This window comes from Ornithorhynchus anatinus, chromosome 8 (assembly GCF_004115215.2).
Source record: "Ornithorhynchus anatinus isolate Pmale09 chromosome 8, mOrnAna1.pri.v4, whole genome shotgun sequence".
Taxonomy (NCBI): Eukaryota; Metazoa; Chordata; class Mammalia; order Monotremata; family Ornithorhynchidae; genus Ornithorhynchus; species Ornithorhynchus anatinus.
In genome coordinates this window covers 59,380,573-59,402,058 of record NC_041735.1, presented here as the reverse complement: position 1 = coordinate 59,402,058, position 21,486 = coordinate 59,380,573, and the positions used below count along the sequence as shown (strand labels likewise).

Genomic DNA, 21,486 nt, shown 5'->3' with positions numbered 1-21,486 from the left:
AGGCATTTTCTGTTAAACATTAATTGTCAGGGTAAATCGAGAAAATGAGCTGTTTTCTACCTGGGGGCCCTCTTAATTGTCAGTTATAGGGTATGGGTCAGAAAGGGAAAATCTACCTGTAAATCATGGTATGCTATTTTGTGCCAGTTTTATTTGGGTAAGGCAAATTTTCAAGGGTTGTCAGAAGAGATCCCCCTGCCCTGCTCCCCTAAAATCTCTCCCCCTCCCCCAGAAAGTAATCCTCACCCTAACCCGATACCTCCATGTACGCTCTACTCTCCAGCCTCTCCCACCGTCCATGTAATGGCTGGTTGCCTGTTCTCCCAGAATCCCTCCCATCCCAGTCATGTAAAGTGAGAGCACGACTGCTTTGACTGAATGATCTCCAGGTTCTCTCCTTCCACCACCCAGCTGCCCCCCGAAAACCCACCTCTCAGTGTCTGCACCCTCCCAGATCTTCCCTTCCCCCATCCCCATCCAAGAAGCCTAGTAGAATGAGTAGAGGCCTGGGAATCAGAGGATCTGGGTTCAAATCCCAATTCTGCTAGTTGTTTGCTGTGTGACCTTGGGCAAGTCACTTAACTTCTCTGTGCCTCAGTTTCCTCATCTGTAAAATGGGGATTCAGTACCTGTGCTCCCTCCCACTTAAGACTGTGAGCCCCATGCGGGACAGGGACTGTGGCCAACCTAACTGACTTGTATCTACCCCAGTGCTTAGAACAGTGTTCGATACATAGTAAATGCTTAACAAGTACCATAAAACAGACAACAAGCAAACAAAACTCTTTCCCTCCAGCTGAGCTTCTGGCCATGAGAGTCATCAGGAAAGACCCTTAACTCAGTCTCATAATCACACCATTTCTCTAAAATGATGTTTTAGGTCAATGCTTAAAGGGTAAACAAAGCCTGTTCAGCAGCTGTGACCACTAGAAATAGAATGACTGAGTTAGTTCCCTGACTCCTATCCCCGACCCCATGGAGGACAGGGACTGTGTCTGATCAGTTTCATTTGTATCTACCTCAATCAATCAATCCAGGGTTTTTAATGAGTGCTTACTGTGTGTAGAACACTAGAGTAGACGCTTGGTAGATAGTACAATGCAGCAGGGTTGGTAGATATGTTCCCTGCCCCATTAGAAGCTTTCGGTCTAGACGGGGAGACAGACATTAAAATAAATTACAGATAGGTACATAAATGCCGTGGGGCTGAGGGTAGAGTGACTACCTGGTGCTTAAAGGGTTCAGATCCAAGTACATAGACACAGAAGAGGGAGGGATAGGGGAAAAGGGCTTAATTGAGGAAGTCCTCTTGAAGGAAATGTGATTTTAATAAGGCTTTGAAGGTGGGGAGAATGGTGTTCTTTTGTATAGAAAGAGGAGGGAGTTCCTGGTGAGCAGCGAAGTAAACATTTGAGGTGTGAAGTGTGTAGGCTGGGGTGTAGACGGAAATCAACAAGGTAAGGTAGGAGGGAGAGAGCTTATCCCAGTGCTGGGCACATAGCACTTAATAAATATCATAACTAATGTCTCTCTCCAACTACTTTTGCTAATAGAACTCTTCATTCTAAATCCAAATGCCGAGTAGGAATAACATTCCATGATTCTCTAGTAGGGTATCCATATCGCACAGGTGAAAAGATGATATAGAAAAATGGAGTGTATATCTATATGTCGGCATAATGCAGTCCAATTTAGAGAGTAATATCCCATTGAGCAAGAACCAAGTTTATTCCCCTTTGTTACAGTTTCTAGCACAAGTGAGTGCTTATGCACTTCATCTGCATCAATTGAGTACTTTAAGGATCATTAATCTGAAAGTAAGGATCATTAATACGCAAGATAGCAAGCTTTCCTTTTAATGTGCCATGGGAAACTTTCAGGTGTCAGATTTCTGGAATACTGACTTTATTTCCCAGGTATATACTTCCAATTCAGGCTGTTGTCTGCTGGTAGAGGAAAAAAAAAGTAAAGAGAAAAAGGGGAAGAGGTAGACTGAAAGAATATGTAGAAATTATTCAGGTGTAGTGTAAAACTGAGTGATTGGGTGAGTGGGAGAGATTAAGAAGTGGCTAGAAGGGAATGGGGAGAACAAGAATGATAGCTTGGAAGATGGGAAGAAGTAGGTACTGAGTAGGTAGCTGTGGGTCAGTGTGAGGTAGTGGGTAAGAAAATGAAAACAGAAAGATGGTGGCCAGTGAAATGATTGCAAAATTTTATCATCATCAGCCACGTTTACTGAACATCTACTTTGGGCAAAGCAGTCTACAAAGGCTGTATGGTTTTGGGCTTTACATTAACAAAGGTGACTCCTGGAGAACCAGCAGCCAAGCAGCCAGGAAGTCTGAGAAACTCAGAGTGGCAGAGGAGAGAAAAGATGGGGATAAGCTGAAGTAACTGCAATACTAGGAGACAAAGGGAGAAGAGGGGAATAGAGAGAGGCCAGTGCCCTATAACCTTTGGCTTGAGTTCAGTAAGGGCACCAAGACGCAAGCATAGACTCAAGTTGAGCTGCGATGGAGAAGCAGAGGTCGAAGAGGATCGTAGGAAGTTAAGTGGGTCTCTGTCGTCTCTGCCTCTTCCTTTCTGTCTGCATTCCTTTCCTTCTCCCAACCTTTCTCTGTTTCTCCTTCTTCTCACAGCTCCTGATGGTTTCCCCCTTCCCTGGGTCTCTCTTCTGGTTTTTCCTTCTTTGATCCCCCTCAGTGCATGTGAAGTAAGACTCATTGACCCTCTAGACTGTAAGTTGGTTGTGGGCAGGGAATGTGTCTGTTTATTGTTATTGTACGCTCCCAACGCGCTTAGTACTGTGCTCTGCACACAGTAAGTGCAATAAATATGATTGAATGAATGAGTTAGATTTCAGAGTGAGAACTCTAATTTTAGAAGTTGCACCTTCATCAAAACTTTGTTTGAAAAATACTGATATTTAAAATAGTTATACCCAGAGCTCAATAAATGCAGTCAGCTGTTCATGAGTGATGATTGTAGGTTGAGGTATTACTAAAACTAACCAGTGAATAAGCCAAGCAGAGAGGGAGATAAAAAAACATCTGACATGGGGTAATTTTGTGTGACACTTGAACAAAGTTGGGCCCTGGATATATAATATCTACAATTGCCTTTATGTAGCAATATGTCCATTACATACACATCAAGGTGCCTATAAAGTGAATTACTGCATTTTCATAAATCATTATACTATTAACCACAATGAGCAGACAACTCAGGAAAAGCTGTGATTCGATGTGCCAGATTCTCCCCTTGCAAAAGCCACTTCCTGAGGATATTATACGAATCACTGGACGCCACATTGATTCAGACCACAGCGTACTATTCACTTATACTGAACTAGTATAAGCCAGAGGAGCCCCCTTGCTCCTCTTCCTGTCTTCTGGGTGGCTCTCACAAACACGTTTCATTTATATGTCTGTTTATTGTTTTATCAAACTCTCCCATGTGCTCAGTACAGTGCTTTGCACACAGTAAGTGCTCAATAAATGCGACTAAATAAATGAATTCCCTGGTGGCGGGCTTCAGCGTGCTACTGGTCCAGCCTTTCCAGGGGTGACGTGGTGCCCCTGCCCAGGTTCTTGTTCACCCCCACTCATCATCGTTCAGTGGTATTTACTGGGAGCTTTCTGTATGCAGAGCACTGTACTAAGCACTTGGCAAAGTACAACAGAGTAGGTAGTCCCAGCCCCTTTGCATGAGGTGCTCAGAGAGTAGGTGGGACCCAGACTTTAAAATTAATTACAGCTGGAACAATCAATCATAACATTTGTTGAGTGCTTATTGTTTGCGAAGCGCTGTATTAAGCGCTTGGGAGAGTAAGTATAACAGAGTTGGTAGACACATCCACGATGAGCTTATAGTCTAGAGGGGGAGACAGGCATTAATATAAATAAATGGATGGTTATGTGCAGAAGTCTCCTGGGCTGGAGTGAACATCAAAGTACTTTCAGGGTACACGCCCAAATGCATGGGTGATGCAGAAGGGATGGCATATAGAGGAAGTGAAAGTTTAGTTGGCCTTGGGTGTTTGTGGAACTACCCACACCCACCCGCCCCCCGTTTCCTCCTTCCCCCCATCAATCCCTGGTGATGCCCGATCTTGGCTCTATCTTGTTTTTGGTTTGCGGGTCTTTGGGACATGAGGCTCGGCCCTACCTGATGTTGGATTACCTTTCCTCCCGTTTCTTGTCCTGACCCGCACATTGGATAAGGGAGTTAAGGAGACACAGTCACTCCTAAAAGATTTCTTTTGAAAATAGATCTCAGTGATGCAGGTCTGTGTTTCAGCTTTTATGAACTATATCAGAGAAACATATCTTACCTAGGCAGAAATACAGTTTTTCTATTCTGAAGTAGTGACTTAATTTTAGCAATTAAGAAATTAATTATTAATGCAACTCCCATTGGCTCTGAAAATTAATCCCAGGTTGAGGTTTAGGCACTGAGAGAATCTGGTTCAATAAGTATGCTGCCACTCCTGAGCTCCAGAGGCAGACCAGGAGGAGGTATTAGTTAAGGTATCAGAGGTTTTAATGAACAATAGTTTCCAGGCAGTTACTGGTGACCGTATTATGTGGGGAAATCTGGGATTTTTCCTCAGAAGGTGTAATTCCAATATCCACCATGAAGTTTAAGAAAACATTCAGAGCATCATGACAGTCATACTTTTCCTCCACACACTCTCTGCCCCCCTACCATGTTCAGAGGTTTGTTTCTGCCAAGAGTCTACCAGCTTCTCTGTCAAAAGGACAGCTAGAAAGTGTTGGTTGATAAGTGTGTTTTCCCCATGTCTTCCTTCCACTAGCTGCTTTCACCCATTGAAGTTCTGCCCAGGCCTAAATTCTGGGCCTGACTCGAGCCTGAGGAGTGGCCTTTTCATGCCCAACAGCCAGATCCAAAGGAGGCTTTTTGTTTGTTTTTTAATGGTATTTGTTAAGAGTTTATCATGTGCCCCGCACTGTACTAAGCGCTGGGGTAGGTACAAAACAATTGGGTTGGACACAATCGCTGTCCTCAGAATCTTAATCCCCATTTTACAGGTGAGGTAACTGAAGCCCAGAGAAGTGAAATGACTTGTGGTCACACAGGAGACAAGTGGTGGAGTAGGTATTAAAACCCAGGTCCTCCGACTCTTAGGCCTGTCATCTTTCCATCTTTTCATTCTGCTTCTCTGTTCCCCAGGGGTCCTGGAGGTGGAAAGTGCATGTGTGACCTACCACACATGTAAAGCTGTCCAACATGTTGGAAATTCCTCTTCAAATGTAAAGCTGTCCAACATGTTGGAAATTCCTCTTCAAAACCCTACTTAAAACTCACCTCCTCCAAGAGCCCTTCCCAGACTGAGCTCCCCTTCTCCCTCTACTCCCTCTACCACCCCCCTTCACCTCTCCTCAGCTTAACCCTCTTTTCCCCCCATTTCCCTCTGCTCCTCCCCCTCTCCCTTCCCATCCCCTCAGCACTGTACTCGTCTGCTCAACTGTATATATTTTCATTACCCTATTTATTTTGTTAATGAAATGTACATCACCTTGATTCTATTTAGTTGCCATTGTTTTTACGAGATGTTCTTCCCCTCGACTCTATTTATTGCCATCGTTCTCGTCTGTCCATCTCCCCCGATTAGACTGTAAGCCCGTCAAACGGCAGGGACTGTCTCTATCTGTTGCTGACTTGTTCATTCCAAGCGCTTAGTACAGTGCTCTGCACATAGTAAGCACTCAATAAATACTATTGAATGAATGAATGAAATTGATGTTTCCACAAGAGTAAAAAGACTTATGTGTGTGCACAAGTCCCCTTTGGCCTGGGCCTGCCAACCAAAGTCTCCAAACTGCTGGTGGAAACAAACCGAACAGTATGGCTAGTTCCATTGAAAGAATGCACAAATTTAGTGCTCAGAAGTACCAGAGATAATGGGAAGTGATTTTAGCCTAAATTTACAACTGGCAAGATAATTGTGCCACTTAATGTCCAAAGGAATGTCAGTGTGCTAAATGGATCATTGGGGATTTAGATACGGACATGATCATATTTAGAAAGTTTTTTGACATTGTTAATAGTAGTTTGTAATGTAACAATTATGTATATAGTGCACTTATATGTAACATTTCTTCTTAAAAGGGATTGGAATTCTTATTGCCTGATATTTCCTTGGAATAAGTGGTATTGTTTAATGAAGAAAAGTATGCAATAATGATGCGTTAGTAGTGATACTTGGCATTTGCATAGTATGTTTCGGTTGAGGATGTTAGAGTGTTTTTTCAAATAGTCCATGAATCCTCATAAATCCTTGTTGAGGTATTGTAGGTGGCAAGTATTATTATCTTCATTTTACAGATGGAGAAATTAAGTCACAGAGCTATTAATTGATTTCCCTTTGGACTTGCAAGCAAGAGGCAGCAGAAACCCAATGCATTAAGAGAAATATATTTCAGAAGATTGGCTCAGTATATTCCTTTGTAGGTTACATAAGAAAAACTGTCCTCGAATATGTTTTTGTCAGCAATAAAATGTCAACCATGAAAACTTGTGACTGATATGACATCATGAAAGTTGAGATAAACTTCCTTTCTTTTCAGGCCAACAGCAAGGACAAGATGGAGTAAAAGTGCAACAAGCTACAATAGCTCCTGTAACTGTAGCGGTAGGAGGTATTGCTAATGCAACAATTGGTGCTGTGAGTCCTGACCAAATCACGCAAGTGCAGTTGCAACAAGCCCAGCAAACTTCTGATCAAGAGGTTCAGCCTGGCAAGAGGTTAAGAAGGGTTGCCTGCTCATGTCCTAATTGCCGAGAAGGAGAAGGAAGGTAAATGATGTGAAAAGTGGGCAGACTAACCCGGGTGGCTCACTTGCTTGACTTTGATTTGTTCATCCAAAAGCACGGGTGTTGCTGTCAAAAGCAAAGACTGGTCGCAACGGAACTTATTCGTTTATACTAATGTCAGTCTCTCCCCCGCTCTAGACCATAAGCTCATTGTGGGCAGTGAATGTGACATTTATGGCTATATTGTACTCTCCCAAGTGCTGAGTACAGTGCTCTGCACAGAGTAAGCATTCTATAAATACGATTGAGTGAATGAACGAGAATTGCAGCAGCAGAAAGGGAGATAGGTAAGAAGGAGTTGTGGAAGTTATACAAGTTAGACACTTGACTGCTGGCTGATATGAAATGAGGCAGACAGTAAATTGCGAATATGTATATAAATGCTGTGGGGCTGGGGGGTAGGGTGACTATCAAGTGCTGAAAGGGTATGGACCCAAGTGCATAGACAACGCAGAAGAGAGGGGGATGGTTTGGGAAAAAAGAATGGATGATGAGTTGAGTCCTAGAGGATCAGGGATGAAGAGGACATTCATTTTTGGTTTGTAAATGCATACAGGGTTTCCCAGGCATCACACAGAAATAACTAAGTCTTCAAGTAAAAATTCACTGTGCATCTACTGCACCTCTCACTAGAAAGTTGCTTTTAATCATGTAGGGCTCTAGCCTCTCTCCCCACCACCCCACCCCGGCTGCTATACCGACTTGCAACTTCTCTTGCACTTGAGTGGTATTTGAAGGTGGGATCCAGAGGGTGCCAGTGGTAAGGATTTCCACCTGTTATGGACAGTAGCTGGGAACTTGTATGGCTTTTGTTATTAGTATTATCAACAATAATAATAATAATAAGAATAGTAATATTTTAAGTGCTTATTTTGTGCCCAGCTGGAGTAGATACAAGATTAGCAGGTTGGACACAGTCCCTGTCATACACGGTTCTCATTGTCTAAGTAGGGTAAAGAATAGGTATCAAACCCTCATTATACTGGAGGCATGTTGAAGGTAAATGATTTGCCCATGGTCACGTAGCAATCAAGAGGCAGAGCTGGGATTAGAAAATAAGTCCTCTGACTTGTGTTGCCATGAACCTGTAGCCAGAGCATTACTGGATCACAAAACTGCTAAAACTCTATAGAGGTGGTGAGACTTAGTTGGACTAGTAGCCCGTCTGAAAGGCAGTGGACGAGAGGTGTTCCCTAATCCTGTGAAAACCTTGTAGTTGCAACCACAGGACTTCTGCCTGCCATCAGTCCTCAAGAAAGTGGGATCTGCTTGATAATTTTGTTCCTAGGGCCAAGTTACTTTAATCTTTTTATTTTGTTTATTTGGATGCTTAATCTCATTGCAATGGTATAGTCTTGTCAGGGAAACTGCATTATCATGAACTTAATTACAATAGTTTCACTTTTTCTGAGAGGCTTGGTAGTATTTTGGAAGAAGAATTCATGTTTTAATTTTTGGTCTTCATAGAGGCAGTAATGAACCAGGAAAAAAGAAACAGCACATCTGCCATATTGAAGGATGTGGGAAAGTGTATGGCAAAACATCTCATCTCCGAGCACACCTTCGGTGGCATACTGGTGAAAGACCATTTGTGTGCAACTGGATGTTTTGTGGCAAAAGATTTACAAGAAGCGATGAACTGCAAAGACATAGAAGAACCCACACAGGTTGGTTAGTTTTACAAGTTGAACACCTGAAAAAGGAAAGCAACAATTCATTTTCTTATGGTCATGGTATTACAAAATCAATTTTGAAAAATTGACTATCATATTTTGTCTTCACAAATCTCAGAAAGGAGAAGCAGGTATTATCCCCATTTACAGATGAGGAAATTGAGCTCAGAGAGCGTGAGTGACCTGTCTGAGGTTTTGCAGCAGAACTAAAACCTAGATCTCTCAGCTCCAAGACCTATACCCTAGTTTGTGATGACTTCTTCTGTGGTGCTTGGTATAGTTTCAAATGTGGTGAATTATTTGATCCTTTCTTGTGCCCCAAGTATCTTGGACACACTTCTAACAATATTATTAATTTCTTAGAACTGTACAACTAAAAAAGTTTGACAAACTCTTGTAACTATAAATCCTTCTATTTATAAAATGTACTTTACTTAAAATGTAAAAGAAACTCAATTTTACAGGTGACAGATAGTGGTTTGTTACTTGAAGTATTTGACTTTAAAGTCATTTAAGGCATGATAATTTCATTAACAAATTTTTATCCATTTTTCTAACATGAAAAAAGCAAGCAGAAAAAACTGCATAATGATTATAATTATGTAATTTATTAAGCATGTTTATGTGCTAAGCACTGGGGTAGATACAAGATTATGAGATCAGAAAATAATGTTGTGTTTTCTTCAGGTGGATAGGAAAACTCAAATTTGCATCGTCTCAAAATTATCATTTATATTGGTATTGAAAGGTTAAAAAGTGCCTGGTTAGCTTTTGCACTAAGTCCATAAATATTACTTTTACCAAGCATGCTCACAATATTGAATCAGTAAGTAAACTGAGAAAATTAAAGTAGATTCTTAATTGGGTAATTTGCATATGCTCAACGACTTATCTCTGTTGTGTTCTATTTTTGACAGCTTTAAAGCACTTTTCAAAACCCCCATTTTACGCTCTTAGTTTTGCAGGAGTGTTGTTGAATTTTAACACCAGTGTTAATGATTGCACTCTCTCTCTGCCTTTCTCCCTCAGCAGAAATGCTGCGAAGTTTAACTTGGGTTAAGCACTTCCCTTCTCCTTTCTTTGAAGTAATTTGACCAACTTGAGTAGTGTGATTATAGCCAGTTCAGTTCAACATAGGCTTTGTCATATCTGTTATACAGATCTTTTTAGCATAAGATGCCTTTTTGCTGGATAGGATGTGAAAATATAACATTTTAAAATTAACTACTGGCAGATGCACAAAAAATTAATTCAGAATACTTTAGTGGTGCATACATTGCAATTTGATAATTAAAATATACGTACAATTTTTATCATTTTTTTAGTCTATTGTTTTGGTCCATTTTGGAGCCCTTGAGTGCTATAGGAAACTATTCTTTGCTACAAGATCTTTTGCTTAACACACTATTGTCACTGAAACAATTAAGATCACTCACTGGGGTACAACAGGACTTACGTACGTATGAATACCAGTACATGTGGGGGTTGGAAATTTTCGAGTTACAAGCAAATGGAACAGACAGCCTTGAGACGGTAACTGCTAGTCAGTAACCCCCGCTCTAGACTATAAAATCCTTGTGAGTAGGGATCATGTCTACCAACTCTTTTGAACTATACTCTCCCAAGTGCTTAGTACAGTGCACTGCACAGAGTAATTGTTCGATCCATATCATTGACTGAGGAAGAAGACTTTTTCAGCCCTACCTTAGTCTACAGAGACCCTGCTATCAGTAGGGCTTTATAAGCTTATAGAGAATAGGGACCATGATTTCTATTGCCACTGCCCTTTCCGAGGCATTTAATACAGTGGTTTGCACAGGAGGGACTCAGTAAATATTATTGATTGCATAGCAGTAGAGCCCTTTAACTGCACGGTTGCTCTGGTCTACTACAGCATTTTATTTTCAGAGGTGAAATTGTATATGAGGTAACATCTTCTAAAGGCTTGTTTTTTAATTATAAAATGCAGCCCTAAATTAGGCAAATGGAGAAAAATTTAAGAAATTCTAGATTCAACATAATGTTAATTAAGCCGATGTCATCTCTCTCCCTGTCATCATTTAACCAACAGGCAGGCACAGGTGTCAGCTGACAGTCCCATGCCTGTCTAAAGAAGCAGCTGCAGATTTGGGCACCAAAAGCTACTTTCCCACTGGACATTATTATTCAGAGTCTGAGAAGCAGGGAATTCTTGTCTTAGTAGAGAAGCAGCAGGCAGCCTTGTGCTACTGTTTTGTCCACCCAAGTTGGTGGGAAGTTTATGCTTAGCAGAGTTGGCCAGAGGAATGTCCTTCTTTCCACTTGGTTCTGGGCTCATGGGCTTCTGGAACCTGGGTTAATTTTCAGGGAAGGATTACCTTACCCCTGGAAAGGTCTAGTCTCACCAGTTCTCAAAAGATATGCGGAGCGGCTTATCTACTTTCAAAATGGTTGAAGGGCCATGACTGTTTCGTTGCATCCTAAAATTAATGCCTACTTAATAGTAATCTTACGTAAAAGAAAAAATGATTTTTGTTTTACTTTAAACCGATGAAGGTCAAAGCAATACTAGCAATCTTTTTCCCCTTGTATTTAGGCATTGTGGTATGTATAGTCTTATGGAATATATCATCATCATCATCATCATCAAATGCCGTCGAGTCGTTTCCGACCCAAAGCGACTCTATGGACATATTTTCTCCAGAACGTCCTATCTTCTGCCTTATCTGTAGTCGTTCTGGTATGTATATCCATAGAGTTTTCTTGGTTAAAAAAAAAATACGGAAGTGGTTTACCATTGCCTTCTTCCGCGCAGGAAAAACTTAAGTCTCTGCAGTAGATGTTGATCAACTTTCTGACTTTTTCCTATGCCGCTACCGCCCAACACAGGTGAACCGACTTTCAGCTTAGACTTTATGGGTAACCCTGGAGAGAGAATATCTCTCAGTGACATAGATCTAAGCTTCATTAGCATATGCAAACTTCTCTGCCACGCTAAGGCATTGATTCATAGGAGAGTTATGGACTCTAACTTCAACTAATAAGAGTTCTGTTGGAATGCGATACAGTAAAATGAATTAAGAACAAAGAACTGGATTCTCATCCTTTCATTCGTAAAGGAAAAGACTACAAGAGCATGTAATTGAAATGGTAGGAAATTATTTTCAGCAATATAACATTAGAAACTGGAAGAGACCTATAATAACACATTTGAATATTTGTGGTTTTGTGAATATAACATTGAATTCCATTCAACAATTTTTGTACTAAGCATTAAATCTATTTACATATCTAAATTTAAAAGGAAAGTTAAATAGCAGGAAACGCTCCAAATACGTTCAGTTCATTTATCCTCTCATAACTAGTTTGTAGAGCTATGCACTTGACGTTATAGATGCACAAGTTACTACGTGGGTAATATTTAAGAATCAGCAAAGCGATTTGTGCAAGAAATTCATTTTGAAGAGACTTTTCACTCATATGCCCTTTTACTTCTAGATAAGTTGCTTTTTGTAGTGGTAGCATTTTGTAAAACATCATAAGGGAACATGAAAGTGGCCAAAACCTGGAGAAAATTTAGGCGAGGAGAATCATTACATTTTAAAGATAGGAATTCTTCTGGAAATATTCTAATCCAATGTACAGTCACTTGTCACGTGATTTCAGTGAGTCAGAAGGCCTGCAGTCTAATAATAATAATGATAATAATAATTGTGGTATTTGTCCATCTCCCCCGATTGTCTGTCCATCTCCCCCGATTAGACTGTAAGCCCGTCAAACGGCAGGGACTGTCTCTATCTGTTGCCGACTTGTTCATCCCAAGCGCTTAGTACAGTGCTCTGCACATAGTAAGTGCTCAATAAATACTATTGAATGAATGAATGAATGAATGAAGTGTTTCATGTTCTAATAAGGTTGAACGTGATATGACCTGGCTACCCTGATTTTTACCGGAGTTGACATAGCACCCTGTTTCTCTGTGTTTGGCCCTCAGTACACATGTTCAGCACTTTCTCCATTGTTTATGTAAAAATACAGGCATGCCCCAAATTACAGCCTCCATGTGATGTATACAACTCAGGGAACCAGCCATTAGTGTTTGACATTTGGACAAGCCAGTGCGTCTTTACAAGCTGCTGCCTTGAATGCACATATGAAGATGCTCTGGTCTGTCCCACCACCAGCTAAAATTTGGGGATTGAGAAGCCTTGCATCAGTTTTAGAGAAAGCAAATTGATGCATGAAAACGAGTCAAGGCTCTGATGTAGAAAGGAGTTCAAAGGTGTGAAGAGGTGTTCTCAGAGGAACTAGCTTCCTACGAGGTACATTATGAAGTCAATCTAAATTGAACAAATTCTTCCAGCCACTCCCAATCAGAAAAATTGATCATTGTACTACAGCGCCTCATTTAGTTAATGCATCTGACCTGATCTACCCCAGTGCGTGCATGGTGTAGTGGATAGAGCATGGGCCTAGGAGTCAGAAGGTCATTACGGCTGTATTGTGGAGTATACTTGTATCTTGAATATAAAATAACTCCTCACCCCTGTAGGTGAACCTGCTCAATGCTTTCTCTATCTTTGCCTCATCTCTTCAGCGTGTGACAGGTTGACCTACTGAACCAATAAGCTCTAACTGTGTATTAGTAAAAGATTCATCCTTTGCAAATGTGATCAAACATTATTGCTTTCTTTACTAAAGCTAATGGTTTTCCTGCTTCTTCCCATGTGACATCATGTGATCTTGAGCCTCTTTCAGTTCCCTCTTTGAATCTCATGGTAAGTATTTATTAAGGATGATAAACAACATGTGAAAACAGGCAACTGGATGTTTATGATTGTAAGCTCTCTGAGGAGAGAGACAGTGTCCTTTTTCTCCATTGTGATGCTCAGTGAATACGATTATTGAAACGATATGTAAATCACACTCTGTATTTACTGTCCATTTCCTTTTTTTTTTTTTTTTTTTGGTCTTAATTTAGGTGAAAAGAGATTTGAATGCCCAGAGTGTTCTAAACGGTTTATGAGGAGCGACCATCTTTCTAAACACGTCAAAACTCATCAGAATAAGAAGGGTGGTGGAACAGCTCTTGCCATTGTTACCTCAGGAGAGTTGGACTCTTCAGTTACTGAGGTGCTTGGCTCCCCAAGAATTGTTACAGTTGCAGCCATTTCTCAAGATTCAAACCCAGCAACTCCCAATGTTTCAACCAACATGGAAGAATTCTGAAAAATGATTTATACAGAGACATCTAGTGCTGCACTTAAGTTTACATACCTTTCAAGATATGGAAATGGGCTGGTAACCTGGATTACAAAGTAGGAAATCATGTTTTCATGCTTGACTTTTAAGTATTCCAAGTGGTATGGTCAGCGTGGGAAGTGTACACGAGTGCAACAAAGACAGATTTTTTTCAAAAATACAAACAACGCAAATTGATATGGTGGGGAAAAACTGATGGAAAATTATTTCTTCCATATTGTACTTTTTAGTTATTTCTATCAGTGTCATCTGTCATTTTTTTTAAATGGAACTTTCCCCTCTCTTTTAACATTGTATTGTTAATATGTTTGTAAAGACAGACCTCAATATTGTATAGGCTGGACCTTAATTAGGCTGGTTTTCATTTGAAAGTACTTTGTTTTTAACTCCAATCTAATATATTTATGGGAATTTCATACCCCAACTGGTTCAGAAAGGCAAGAAACTAATAAGGACAAGTCTTTGATTTGCTTAACTCATTTCTGAACAATGACTGAACACTATTTTGGCCGTTTTTTCTCAATTTTAAGCAGTTGAATTCAACAAGTGCTGTCAAACGAATCTGAGTATCATCTCAGGTAATTATGACCACTACATTTTCGTAGTGTTTATAATGACAATCAACGGACTCCAGTTTCTTTCTCCATTTGGAGACCTAAAAGGTACCTAGAACTAAATCTTAGATTAAACAATAGAAACATATTTTAAAGGATTTTCTAGATCCCACAAAGTTGTAATAAAATGAAATATGGAAATTTGCAGGTAAAACTTTGGTGACAGGATTAATTGTACTCCAAGTTCGAGTCTACTCTGAATTGAGTTAAAAATGGATTTTTAAGATTTATCTTGGCAATTGGATGGATACAGTTGTTACCTTGAGGGTTCCTATTCATTCTGTAGTCTCTTAATATATAAATAATAAGTTATGTTGACATTGTGCGGAATTCTTTCTACTTTGACTTCTTAGCCAAAGAAAAATGTGAATTATTACACTTTTTAAAAGTCAACAGAAATGGACTGTTGTAATTTTGCTTGCCTCCCTTCAGAAAATTGACCGATGATAGACTAGCACTTGGTCCGAAATATGTCCATAAACATCACTGTATAATGTCCTAAGTCATACCAATCAAAAAAAATAAATGAATTATGTAAAATATTGTTTTTAGACTCAAAATTAAAAAAAACCCATTTTCATGAATGCTTAGTCTGGCTAAAGGAAAAAAATGAAATTCATTTCATCTTGTAAGCAAGTTTTCTTCCACGAACAGAGGAAGGATGGCCAAAAGTTTCATATGTAGGATTTGGGATCAACTGCTTAATTGATTTGAGTATTTCATAACGATATAGGTTTTTTTTAACATTTCCATATGAACATATTTAATGAAATTTAAAAGGTAAACTAAAAAAGGGGGATAGTGTTTTTCCCTGGACAGTTTATTAAAACATCAGCAGTTTTGGGACTTTTCAATATAAATGACCTCCGTCGGCTTACTGCGTCTTCTCTATGCTAAAAAAAAAAATGTACTTCAAATGTGAACTTTGTTCCAAACTTGTGGTGTTACATGTGTTTTTGAAGAAAGAGAAATACTGATCGTTGTTTACACGATGTACACTTTAGGCCAGCCCTTTGTAGCGTTATTTAAAGCTGAAGGTCTTTTGTACTTTCAGTTACACAAAAAGCTTTGAGATTAAAGGAAAAATGATTTTACACTGTGGTTATAAATTTCAAGTTTCTTAAAGCTTTTGTAGACTTGTAACAAAGTCTTTAAATTTTAGTTGGGTTTTGTACATTGTTTTGTATATTTTATTTAATGTACTCTTAACAACTGATGTATCTGGCTTTAAAACATCAGAATCAGTTAGATGTTTTGTTTAGTACAGATGTACATTAGGTAGTGCTAATTGTTAATTTTGTTATATAGGAACTGAGACATCAAATGTATATTTTATCTATCATTATGCTACACAATCAGTGCTATAAATTTCTTTATGCAAAGAAACTTTCTTAATGGTTTAATCATGTTTCCTAGAAATAACATGTTTTGTTAACTGAAAGTATGGGCACTCTGCACAGTCATTTCCTATTCCAGTTTTTTTTATGCATACGTATGTATGCAGATCAGAAATGGATGTTATTTTTTAATAAACAAGGAGACCCATTGTAAATGGATCAAACTGAATCCTGATGGCTTTATAACATATAAAGTGTATCAACTTCAGACAGCAGGTGCACATTTCACCACTGGAATTAGAAACATTTTGACAGTCTGTTCTGCATACCATTCTAAATCCACTTTTCTGTCTTAGAAGGATCGTAAATTTTGATGTCCTTTATTTGACTCAGTGGGATATAGCTGTTGTAAGTAATAGGGCACAGATGTGCAGTAGTATCCTGTTTAATGGCATTTCACTGTTCATTCCCTTTGCCACCGTTCTAAAACTTTGCTTTTTTGTAATTATCAGTGCAAAGCTATGTATTTATCATGGTAGAACTCCAAGTGTTAGAATAGTTTTTTCTTACGATATACTTTCTTTGGTTAGGTTTGTGTATGTGTTGCCGATTACATTAGAACTTGGTGTTAAGTCATTATTTATCACACTCATGAGAGCAGTAATAAAAGTGTGTAATCTAGGAGAAAAAGTTAATTTGTCAAACTTAGGTAAGCATGATGTTTAGGTCCTATTTTTCAATTTTATAACTGTTTTATTGCAACAATATTTTTGTACTTTAAGTCTTCATTTTTAATGCCTTGTGGTGTTTTTTTTAATGCATGTCACTAAATTGTCATCCCAATATAAATGATGTGCAGCATATGGGATTAATAAGCTACATAATGATTTAGAAACAGAGAACTAGTTGATGGTAAATATGTAAATGTTTTGCAAAAATCTCTTATAAAAGTTTGTAGTAACATTTCACTTGTAAATTTTTTATAGAAAAAAGAAAAGAAAAAAAGATGAAACCAGCGAAAAAAGATCCCACATAACTAGAATTTTAGAAAATAATTTCTGCCGTAAAGCCTCTTGAGGCTTTCATTGGACATTTTTACAGTGTCGATTTGTATGAAATTTGTTTTCTGTGGATTTGGAAATAGAATCATGTACAAGTTGTTGCCTGCAATAACCAATTTGCAAGTACCTATTAAAAATTCCTCGAGTTTAAAACGTTTTCTTCATTAATTATGTATAATGTGAAGCAGTAATAAATTTTGTCAGAATGATCAACCTTCTCATCAAGATGAACACTGGAAAGCAAATGCTTCTCAATGGAAAAAAAAAAAACTTTGGCAGCAGCTTCTGGATTCATGTAATTAAGACCTTCTTCTCCGTGCGCTGGTCACTGTTTCACAGCAGGGATATCCCCAGCAGGGAAAACAATTCTAAGTCAACGTGATTCTCACACACTGGTCCTGATTGGAAATTGGATTGAGACTTTTTCCTAGAGAAATGGATTTTTTAAACAAGATTTTAACAAGTTCTGTGAATGAAAAAAATGTTAAGTTGTGAAATGAGATTGATCTGGAAATGAACCAATGAACATTTTTTAAAATTAAAAAACTGAAAACATGCAAAATTTAGTGTTAAATTGTCCATTTCATCTCTATCAAATCATATTTATCAGGGCTGTTTCTAGAGATCAATGCTTTTAGTCATAAACATTGAAGGAAAAACAAACCAAGGCTTCAGCTGGTATTTAGCTTTGGGTTCTTGGGCGTGAGCCAGTAAATAGAAATGCTGTACTCACTTTAGGCACACGATTAATTATATGGACTGTATATTTGATGTAAATTCTAATCAACATCTATATTGTAATGGCCACTGATTTGGCTTTGATTTTTAACATAAAATTTTAATCAGATCTGCTAAAGAAATATGTAGTCAAAAAAAACTGACATTATGAGATACATGAAGCTCTCCATATTGTTAACTGTACATGAGTTGTAGAGAATAGCTAAAACTCAGGAACACAAAATTTTTTAAAAAAATTATTTAGAACGAACTAAGTTGTATTTGAATACTCGCTCATTTTGCTGGTCTTACCTGTTCAGTGCACCTTGCAGTTGATTTTTCTTAATTGTGCAGTGGGATTTTGAATTTATTCATAGTTGCTTTCATTAAGATAGCCGGTTAAGTATTCTTCCTCACCTCAAGACTATCACTCTGGCATATGAAGCAGAATCCTATGAATCAATCAATAGTATTTGAGTGCTTACTATGTGCAGAACACTGTACAAAGTGCTCGGGAAGGCACAATAAAACAAAGTTGGTAGATGTGATATCCATACCCAAAGGAGCTTACAGTCTACAGGAGGAGACAGACATGAAAAGAGATTAGAGATTGCGGAATCGTGGGGCTGTGTGACAAAGTGTTTATGGAGTACACGACCAAGTGTACAGTCAACACAACAGGGAGGGCGAAGAGGGAAATAAAGGGCTTAATCAGAGAAGGCCTCTTGGAGATAATGTGATTTTTAGGAGGGTTTTGAAGGTGGGAAGAGTGTGGATGGTCAGATTGAAGGGGGAGGGAGTTCCAGGCCCAAGGGAGAGGAAAGGGCAGATTATAGAGATGTGAGGTTGAACCAGAAAGATTTTGAGACAGATTGAATTATATCGGTTGAATAAGAGAGAAGTCTGAGGATAATGCCAAGGTTACAGGGTGGTGATGCTGTATACATCCATCTCAAGTTCATCCTCATCCTCACATGCTCCAATTCTGCCCCCTCGTCCTTCAACAGGGTTTGGGAAGGACAGGGTTTGGGTGGGAAGATAAGTTCTGCTGTGAACATGTTCAGTTTGAGGTGTCAGTGGTACATCCAAGTAGATATGTCCTGAAGGCAGGAGGAAATGTGAAACTACAGAGAAAAACTGGAGAGGTAGATCTGGCAATCATTTGCATAGAGATGGTAGTTGAAGCTGTGGAAGCAAAGGGAATGAGTGTAAGTGGAGAATAGAAGGAGATCCACAATTGAACCTTAAGGCATCCCCACAGTTAGTGGGTGAGAGGCAGAGGAGGGGCCTGCAAAAAAGACGGAGAAGAAGCAATCTGAGAGATAGGAGGAGTACCAAGGTTAGAATTATGTTTCCAGGAGAAGGGGGTGGTCCAATAGTGTCGAAGGGAGCAAAGAGGTCGAGGAGGATTAGGATGGAGTAGTGGCTACTGGATATGGCAAGAAGGAGGTCACTGGTAACCTTAAAGAAGGCATTCAAATGGAGTGGAGTAGGAAGAAGCCTGATTGGAAGGATCAGGGAGAGAATTGGAGGTGAGGAAATTAAGACAATAGGTGTAGGCAACTTGCTTAAGGAGTTTGGAGAGGAATGATAGGAAGGAGATGGGGTGATAACTAGAGGGAACCAAGGGTGTCAAGGGAGGGTTTTTTAGAATAGGGGATACATGGGCATGCTTGAAGGAGTCATTGGAAGATGAATGGTTGAAGACAGAAAGGGTCAATTCTTTTGATAAGGTGAGAGGGATGGAGTCAGATGCACAGGTGGAGGGAGAAGAATTTGAGAGGAGGCATGAGATACTGTTGGGAAGGATGGGAAAATTGGAGAGTGGGTTAGAGGAGGAAAGGAGTATAAAGGAGTAGTAGAGATTTTTAGGGAGACCATGCCTAATGGTTTCAATTTTATTGATGAAGTACATGGCCAGAAGCAAGAGTTGGGGTCGGGGGAGGATATGGGAACAGGATTTGAAGAGGGAGTTGAAAGTCTGAAACACCTGTCACAGATGACGAGCATGGGAGTCAAGGATGGAGAAGTGTTGAAGGATGGACGAGAGGGCAGAATTGGAGCAGGTGAGGATGAGGATAAATTTGAGATGGATGCCATTGTTTCCAGCTACTAGTCTTTTTGTCAGCAGAATTGTGGCCTTGTAGATATTACAGAATATTTGGAGGATAATGATGGTATTTGTTAAGCACTTATTATGTGCCAAACACCTTGAGCCATGAATATATACAAAAATTATCCAGACATTTCATTTCAGGCTCAAAAATGCATTTTGACTTCACTAAGTAACCCAGATAGATATTTCACGGCAGTTTTGGTCTTGTTTGGAGAGTCAGATCAAAGTTGTTTTAGGCCTTCCTTATCCAAATAATTCCTGCATGTTAACTCATGTAATTTCTAATCAGCTGCTATAAAAGGAGTTCTTGGGGTTACTGTTAGAGAAAAACAACTGATTTTTAACTATTCTGTTCAAAATGTTCCTGTGTCCTGCATTAGATATTGAAAACTGTATAAGAACTGTATATTATGTGTCTTTTGGTTATGATTCCAACCACAACTTGGTCAGCTCATAAAGCTGAGAGAAATCAGAGAAAATTTGATTATATTTAAGACAGGATCTTCATACATGATTCTCCTAAAAACACGTGAATGCTATATTCCATAAGGAACAGTAAAGACCGGTCAGAATTTTCTAGTAAATACAAGTTGTCTCCTGTCACTAGTTACTTCTTTCACAAAGGCTATATCTACATTGTCCTTTTAGCACATGACATTTTCATTACACTTATGTAAGATTTACTCTGGAAATTGAGAGGCAGAGTTTTTTCAAAGGTAAAAACCATTGACATGCTGAAATAATGAATATTTGAGTCCTATGTTCAGTGGTTTACCCAAATAATAGAACAACTAATTTGTGCATTGTGATAATGTGGGCTGAGGTTATACCAGGCAATGCTATAAAAACTATTTACAGTAAACATCAGCCAGAGAGGGCAGTGCAGTGCAGAGAAAGGGGCAGAGTTAAGAGACAAAAAGAGAATTGATTATTAGCATTTATTGAGTGCCTAATGTAAGCAAAGCTCTGTACTAAGCAATTGGGAAAGCGCAAGAGTTAGTAAACATTAACCGTGCCCCTGAGGACCTTAAAATTTAGTGGATAAGAGTAAAATGATTTACAGATAAAAGAGTAGAAACAGCGAGGTACATAAGTGCTGAAATTGTAGGGTAAATTGAGGTATGAGTGAATAATATAATCATAACTGCATAGTTGGTACAGAAGTGAGCGCTGGATAGAGCATAGGCCTACGAGTCAGAAGGGCCTGGGTTCTAATCCTGACTCTGCTACTTGGTTGATGTGTAACCTGGGGTAAATCATTTCACTTTTCTGTCTCTCAGTTACTTCCTCTGTAAAATGGGGATTTAATACTGTGAGCCTCATGTGGGATATGCACCGTGTCCAACCTGATTAGCTTGTACCTAGCCCAGCGCTTAGGACAGTGTCTGGCACATAGGAAGCACTCAACAAATATTTAAAAAAAGGACTGAAGTGAGAAATGACATGGGAAAAAAAATTAATTGTGGAAGAGATTTGAAGATGTGGAGAGCTATGATTTGGGGCATTTTGAGGGGAAAAATTCCAGGCAGGGTGTGAGTAAAGAGGTTGGCAGGCAGAAGGTGAGATGTGGCATGGTAGGTTAACATAGGATTGACCTATGGTGTAGGAGAATCAGTCAATTGTATTTATTGAGCACTTAGTGCATGCAGAGCAGTGTACTAAGCGCTTGGGAGAGTAGGATACAACAATATAACAAACACATTCCCTGCCCACGACGAGCTTTCAGAGGTTAAGCGAGAAGGTTACCATTAGAGGAGGAAAGTATGCGGGCTGGGTTGTAGTAGAGAGTAGCAAGGTGAGGAAGGAGGGGGCAAGGTGATGGAGGGCTTTAAGGTCAATGGTGAGCAGTTTCTGTTTGGTGCAGAGGTGGATGGGGAACCACTGGAGGTT

At 39.3% G+C, this 21,486-nt stretch overlaps 1 protein-coding gene across 2 annotated transcripts in view; it reads left to right on the top strand.

The window, feature by feature from the left end:
• Positions 1–17,318, top strand: part of SP4 (Sp4 transcription factor) — a 61,406-nt gene extending 44,088 nt beyond the window's left edge. For both annotated transcript variants that reach the window (XM_039912822.1, XM_029070464.2), the window contains exons 3-5: positions 6,591–6,819; positions 8,305–8,504; positions 13,471–17,318. In XM_039912822.1, the coding sequence (XP_039768756.1) occupies positions 6,591–6,819; positions 8,305–8,504; positions 13,471–13,718 (677 nt within the window). In that variant the 3' untranslated portion in view covers positions 13,719–17,318. The remainder of the gene's footprint in view (positions 1–6,590; positions 6,820–8,304; positions 8,505–13,470) is intronic.
• Positions 17,319–21,486: the final 4,168 nt, after the last annotated feature.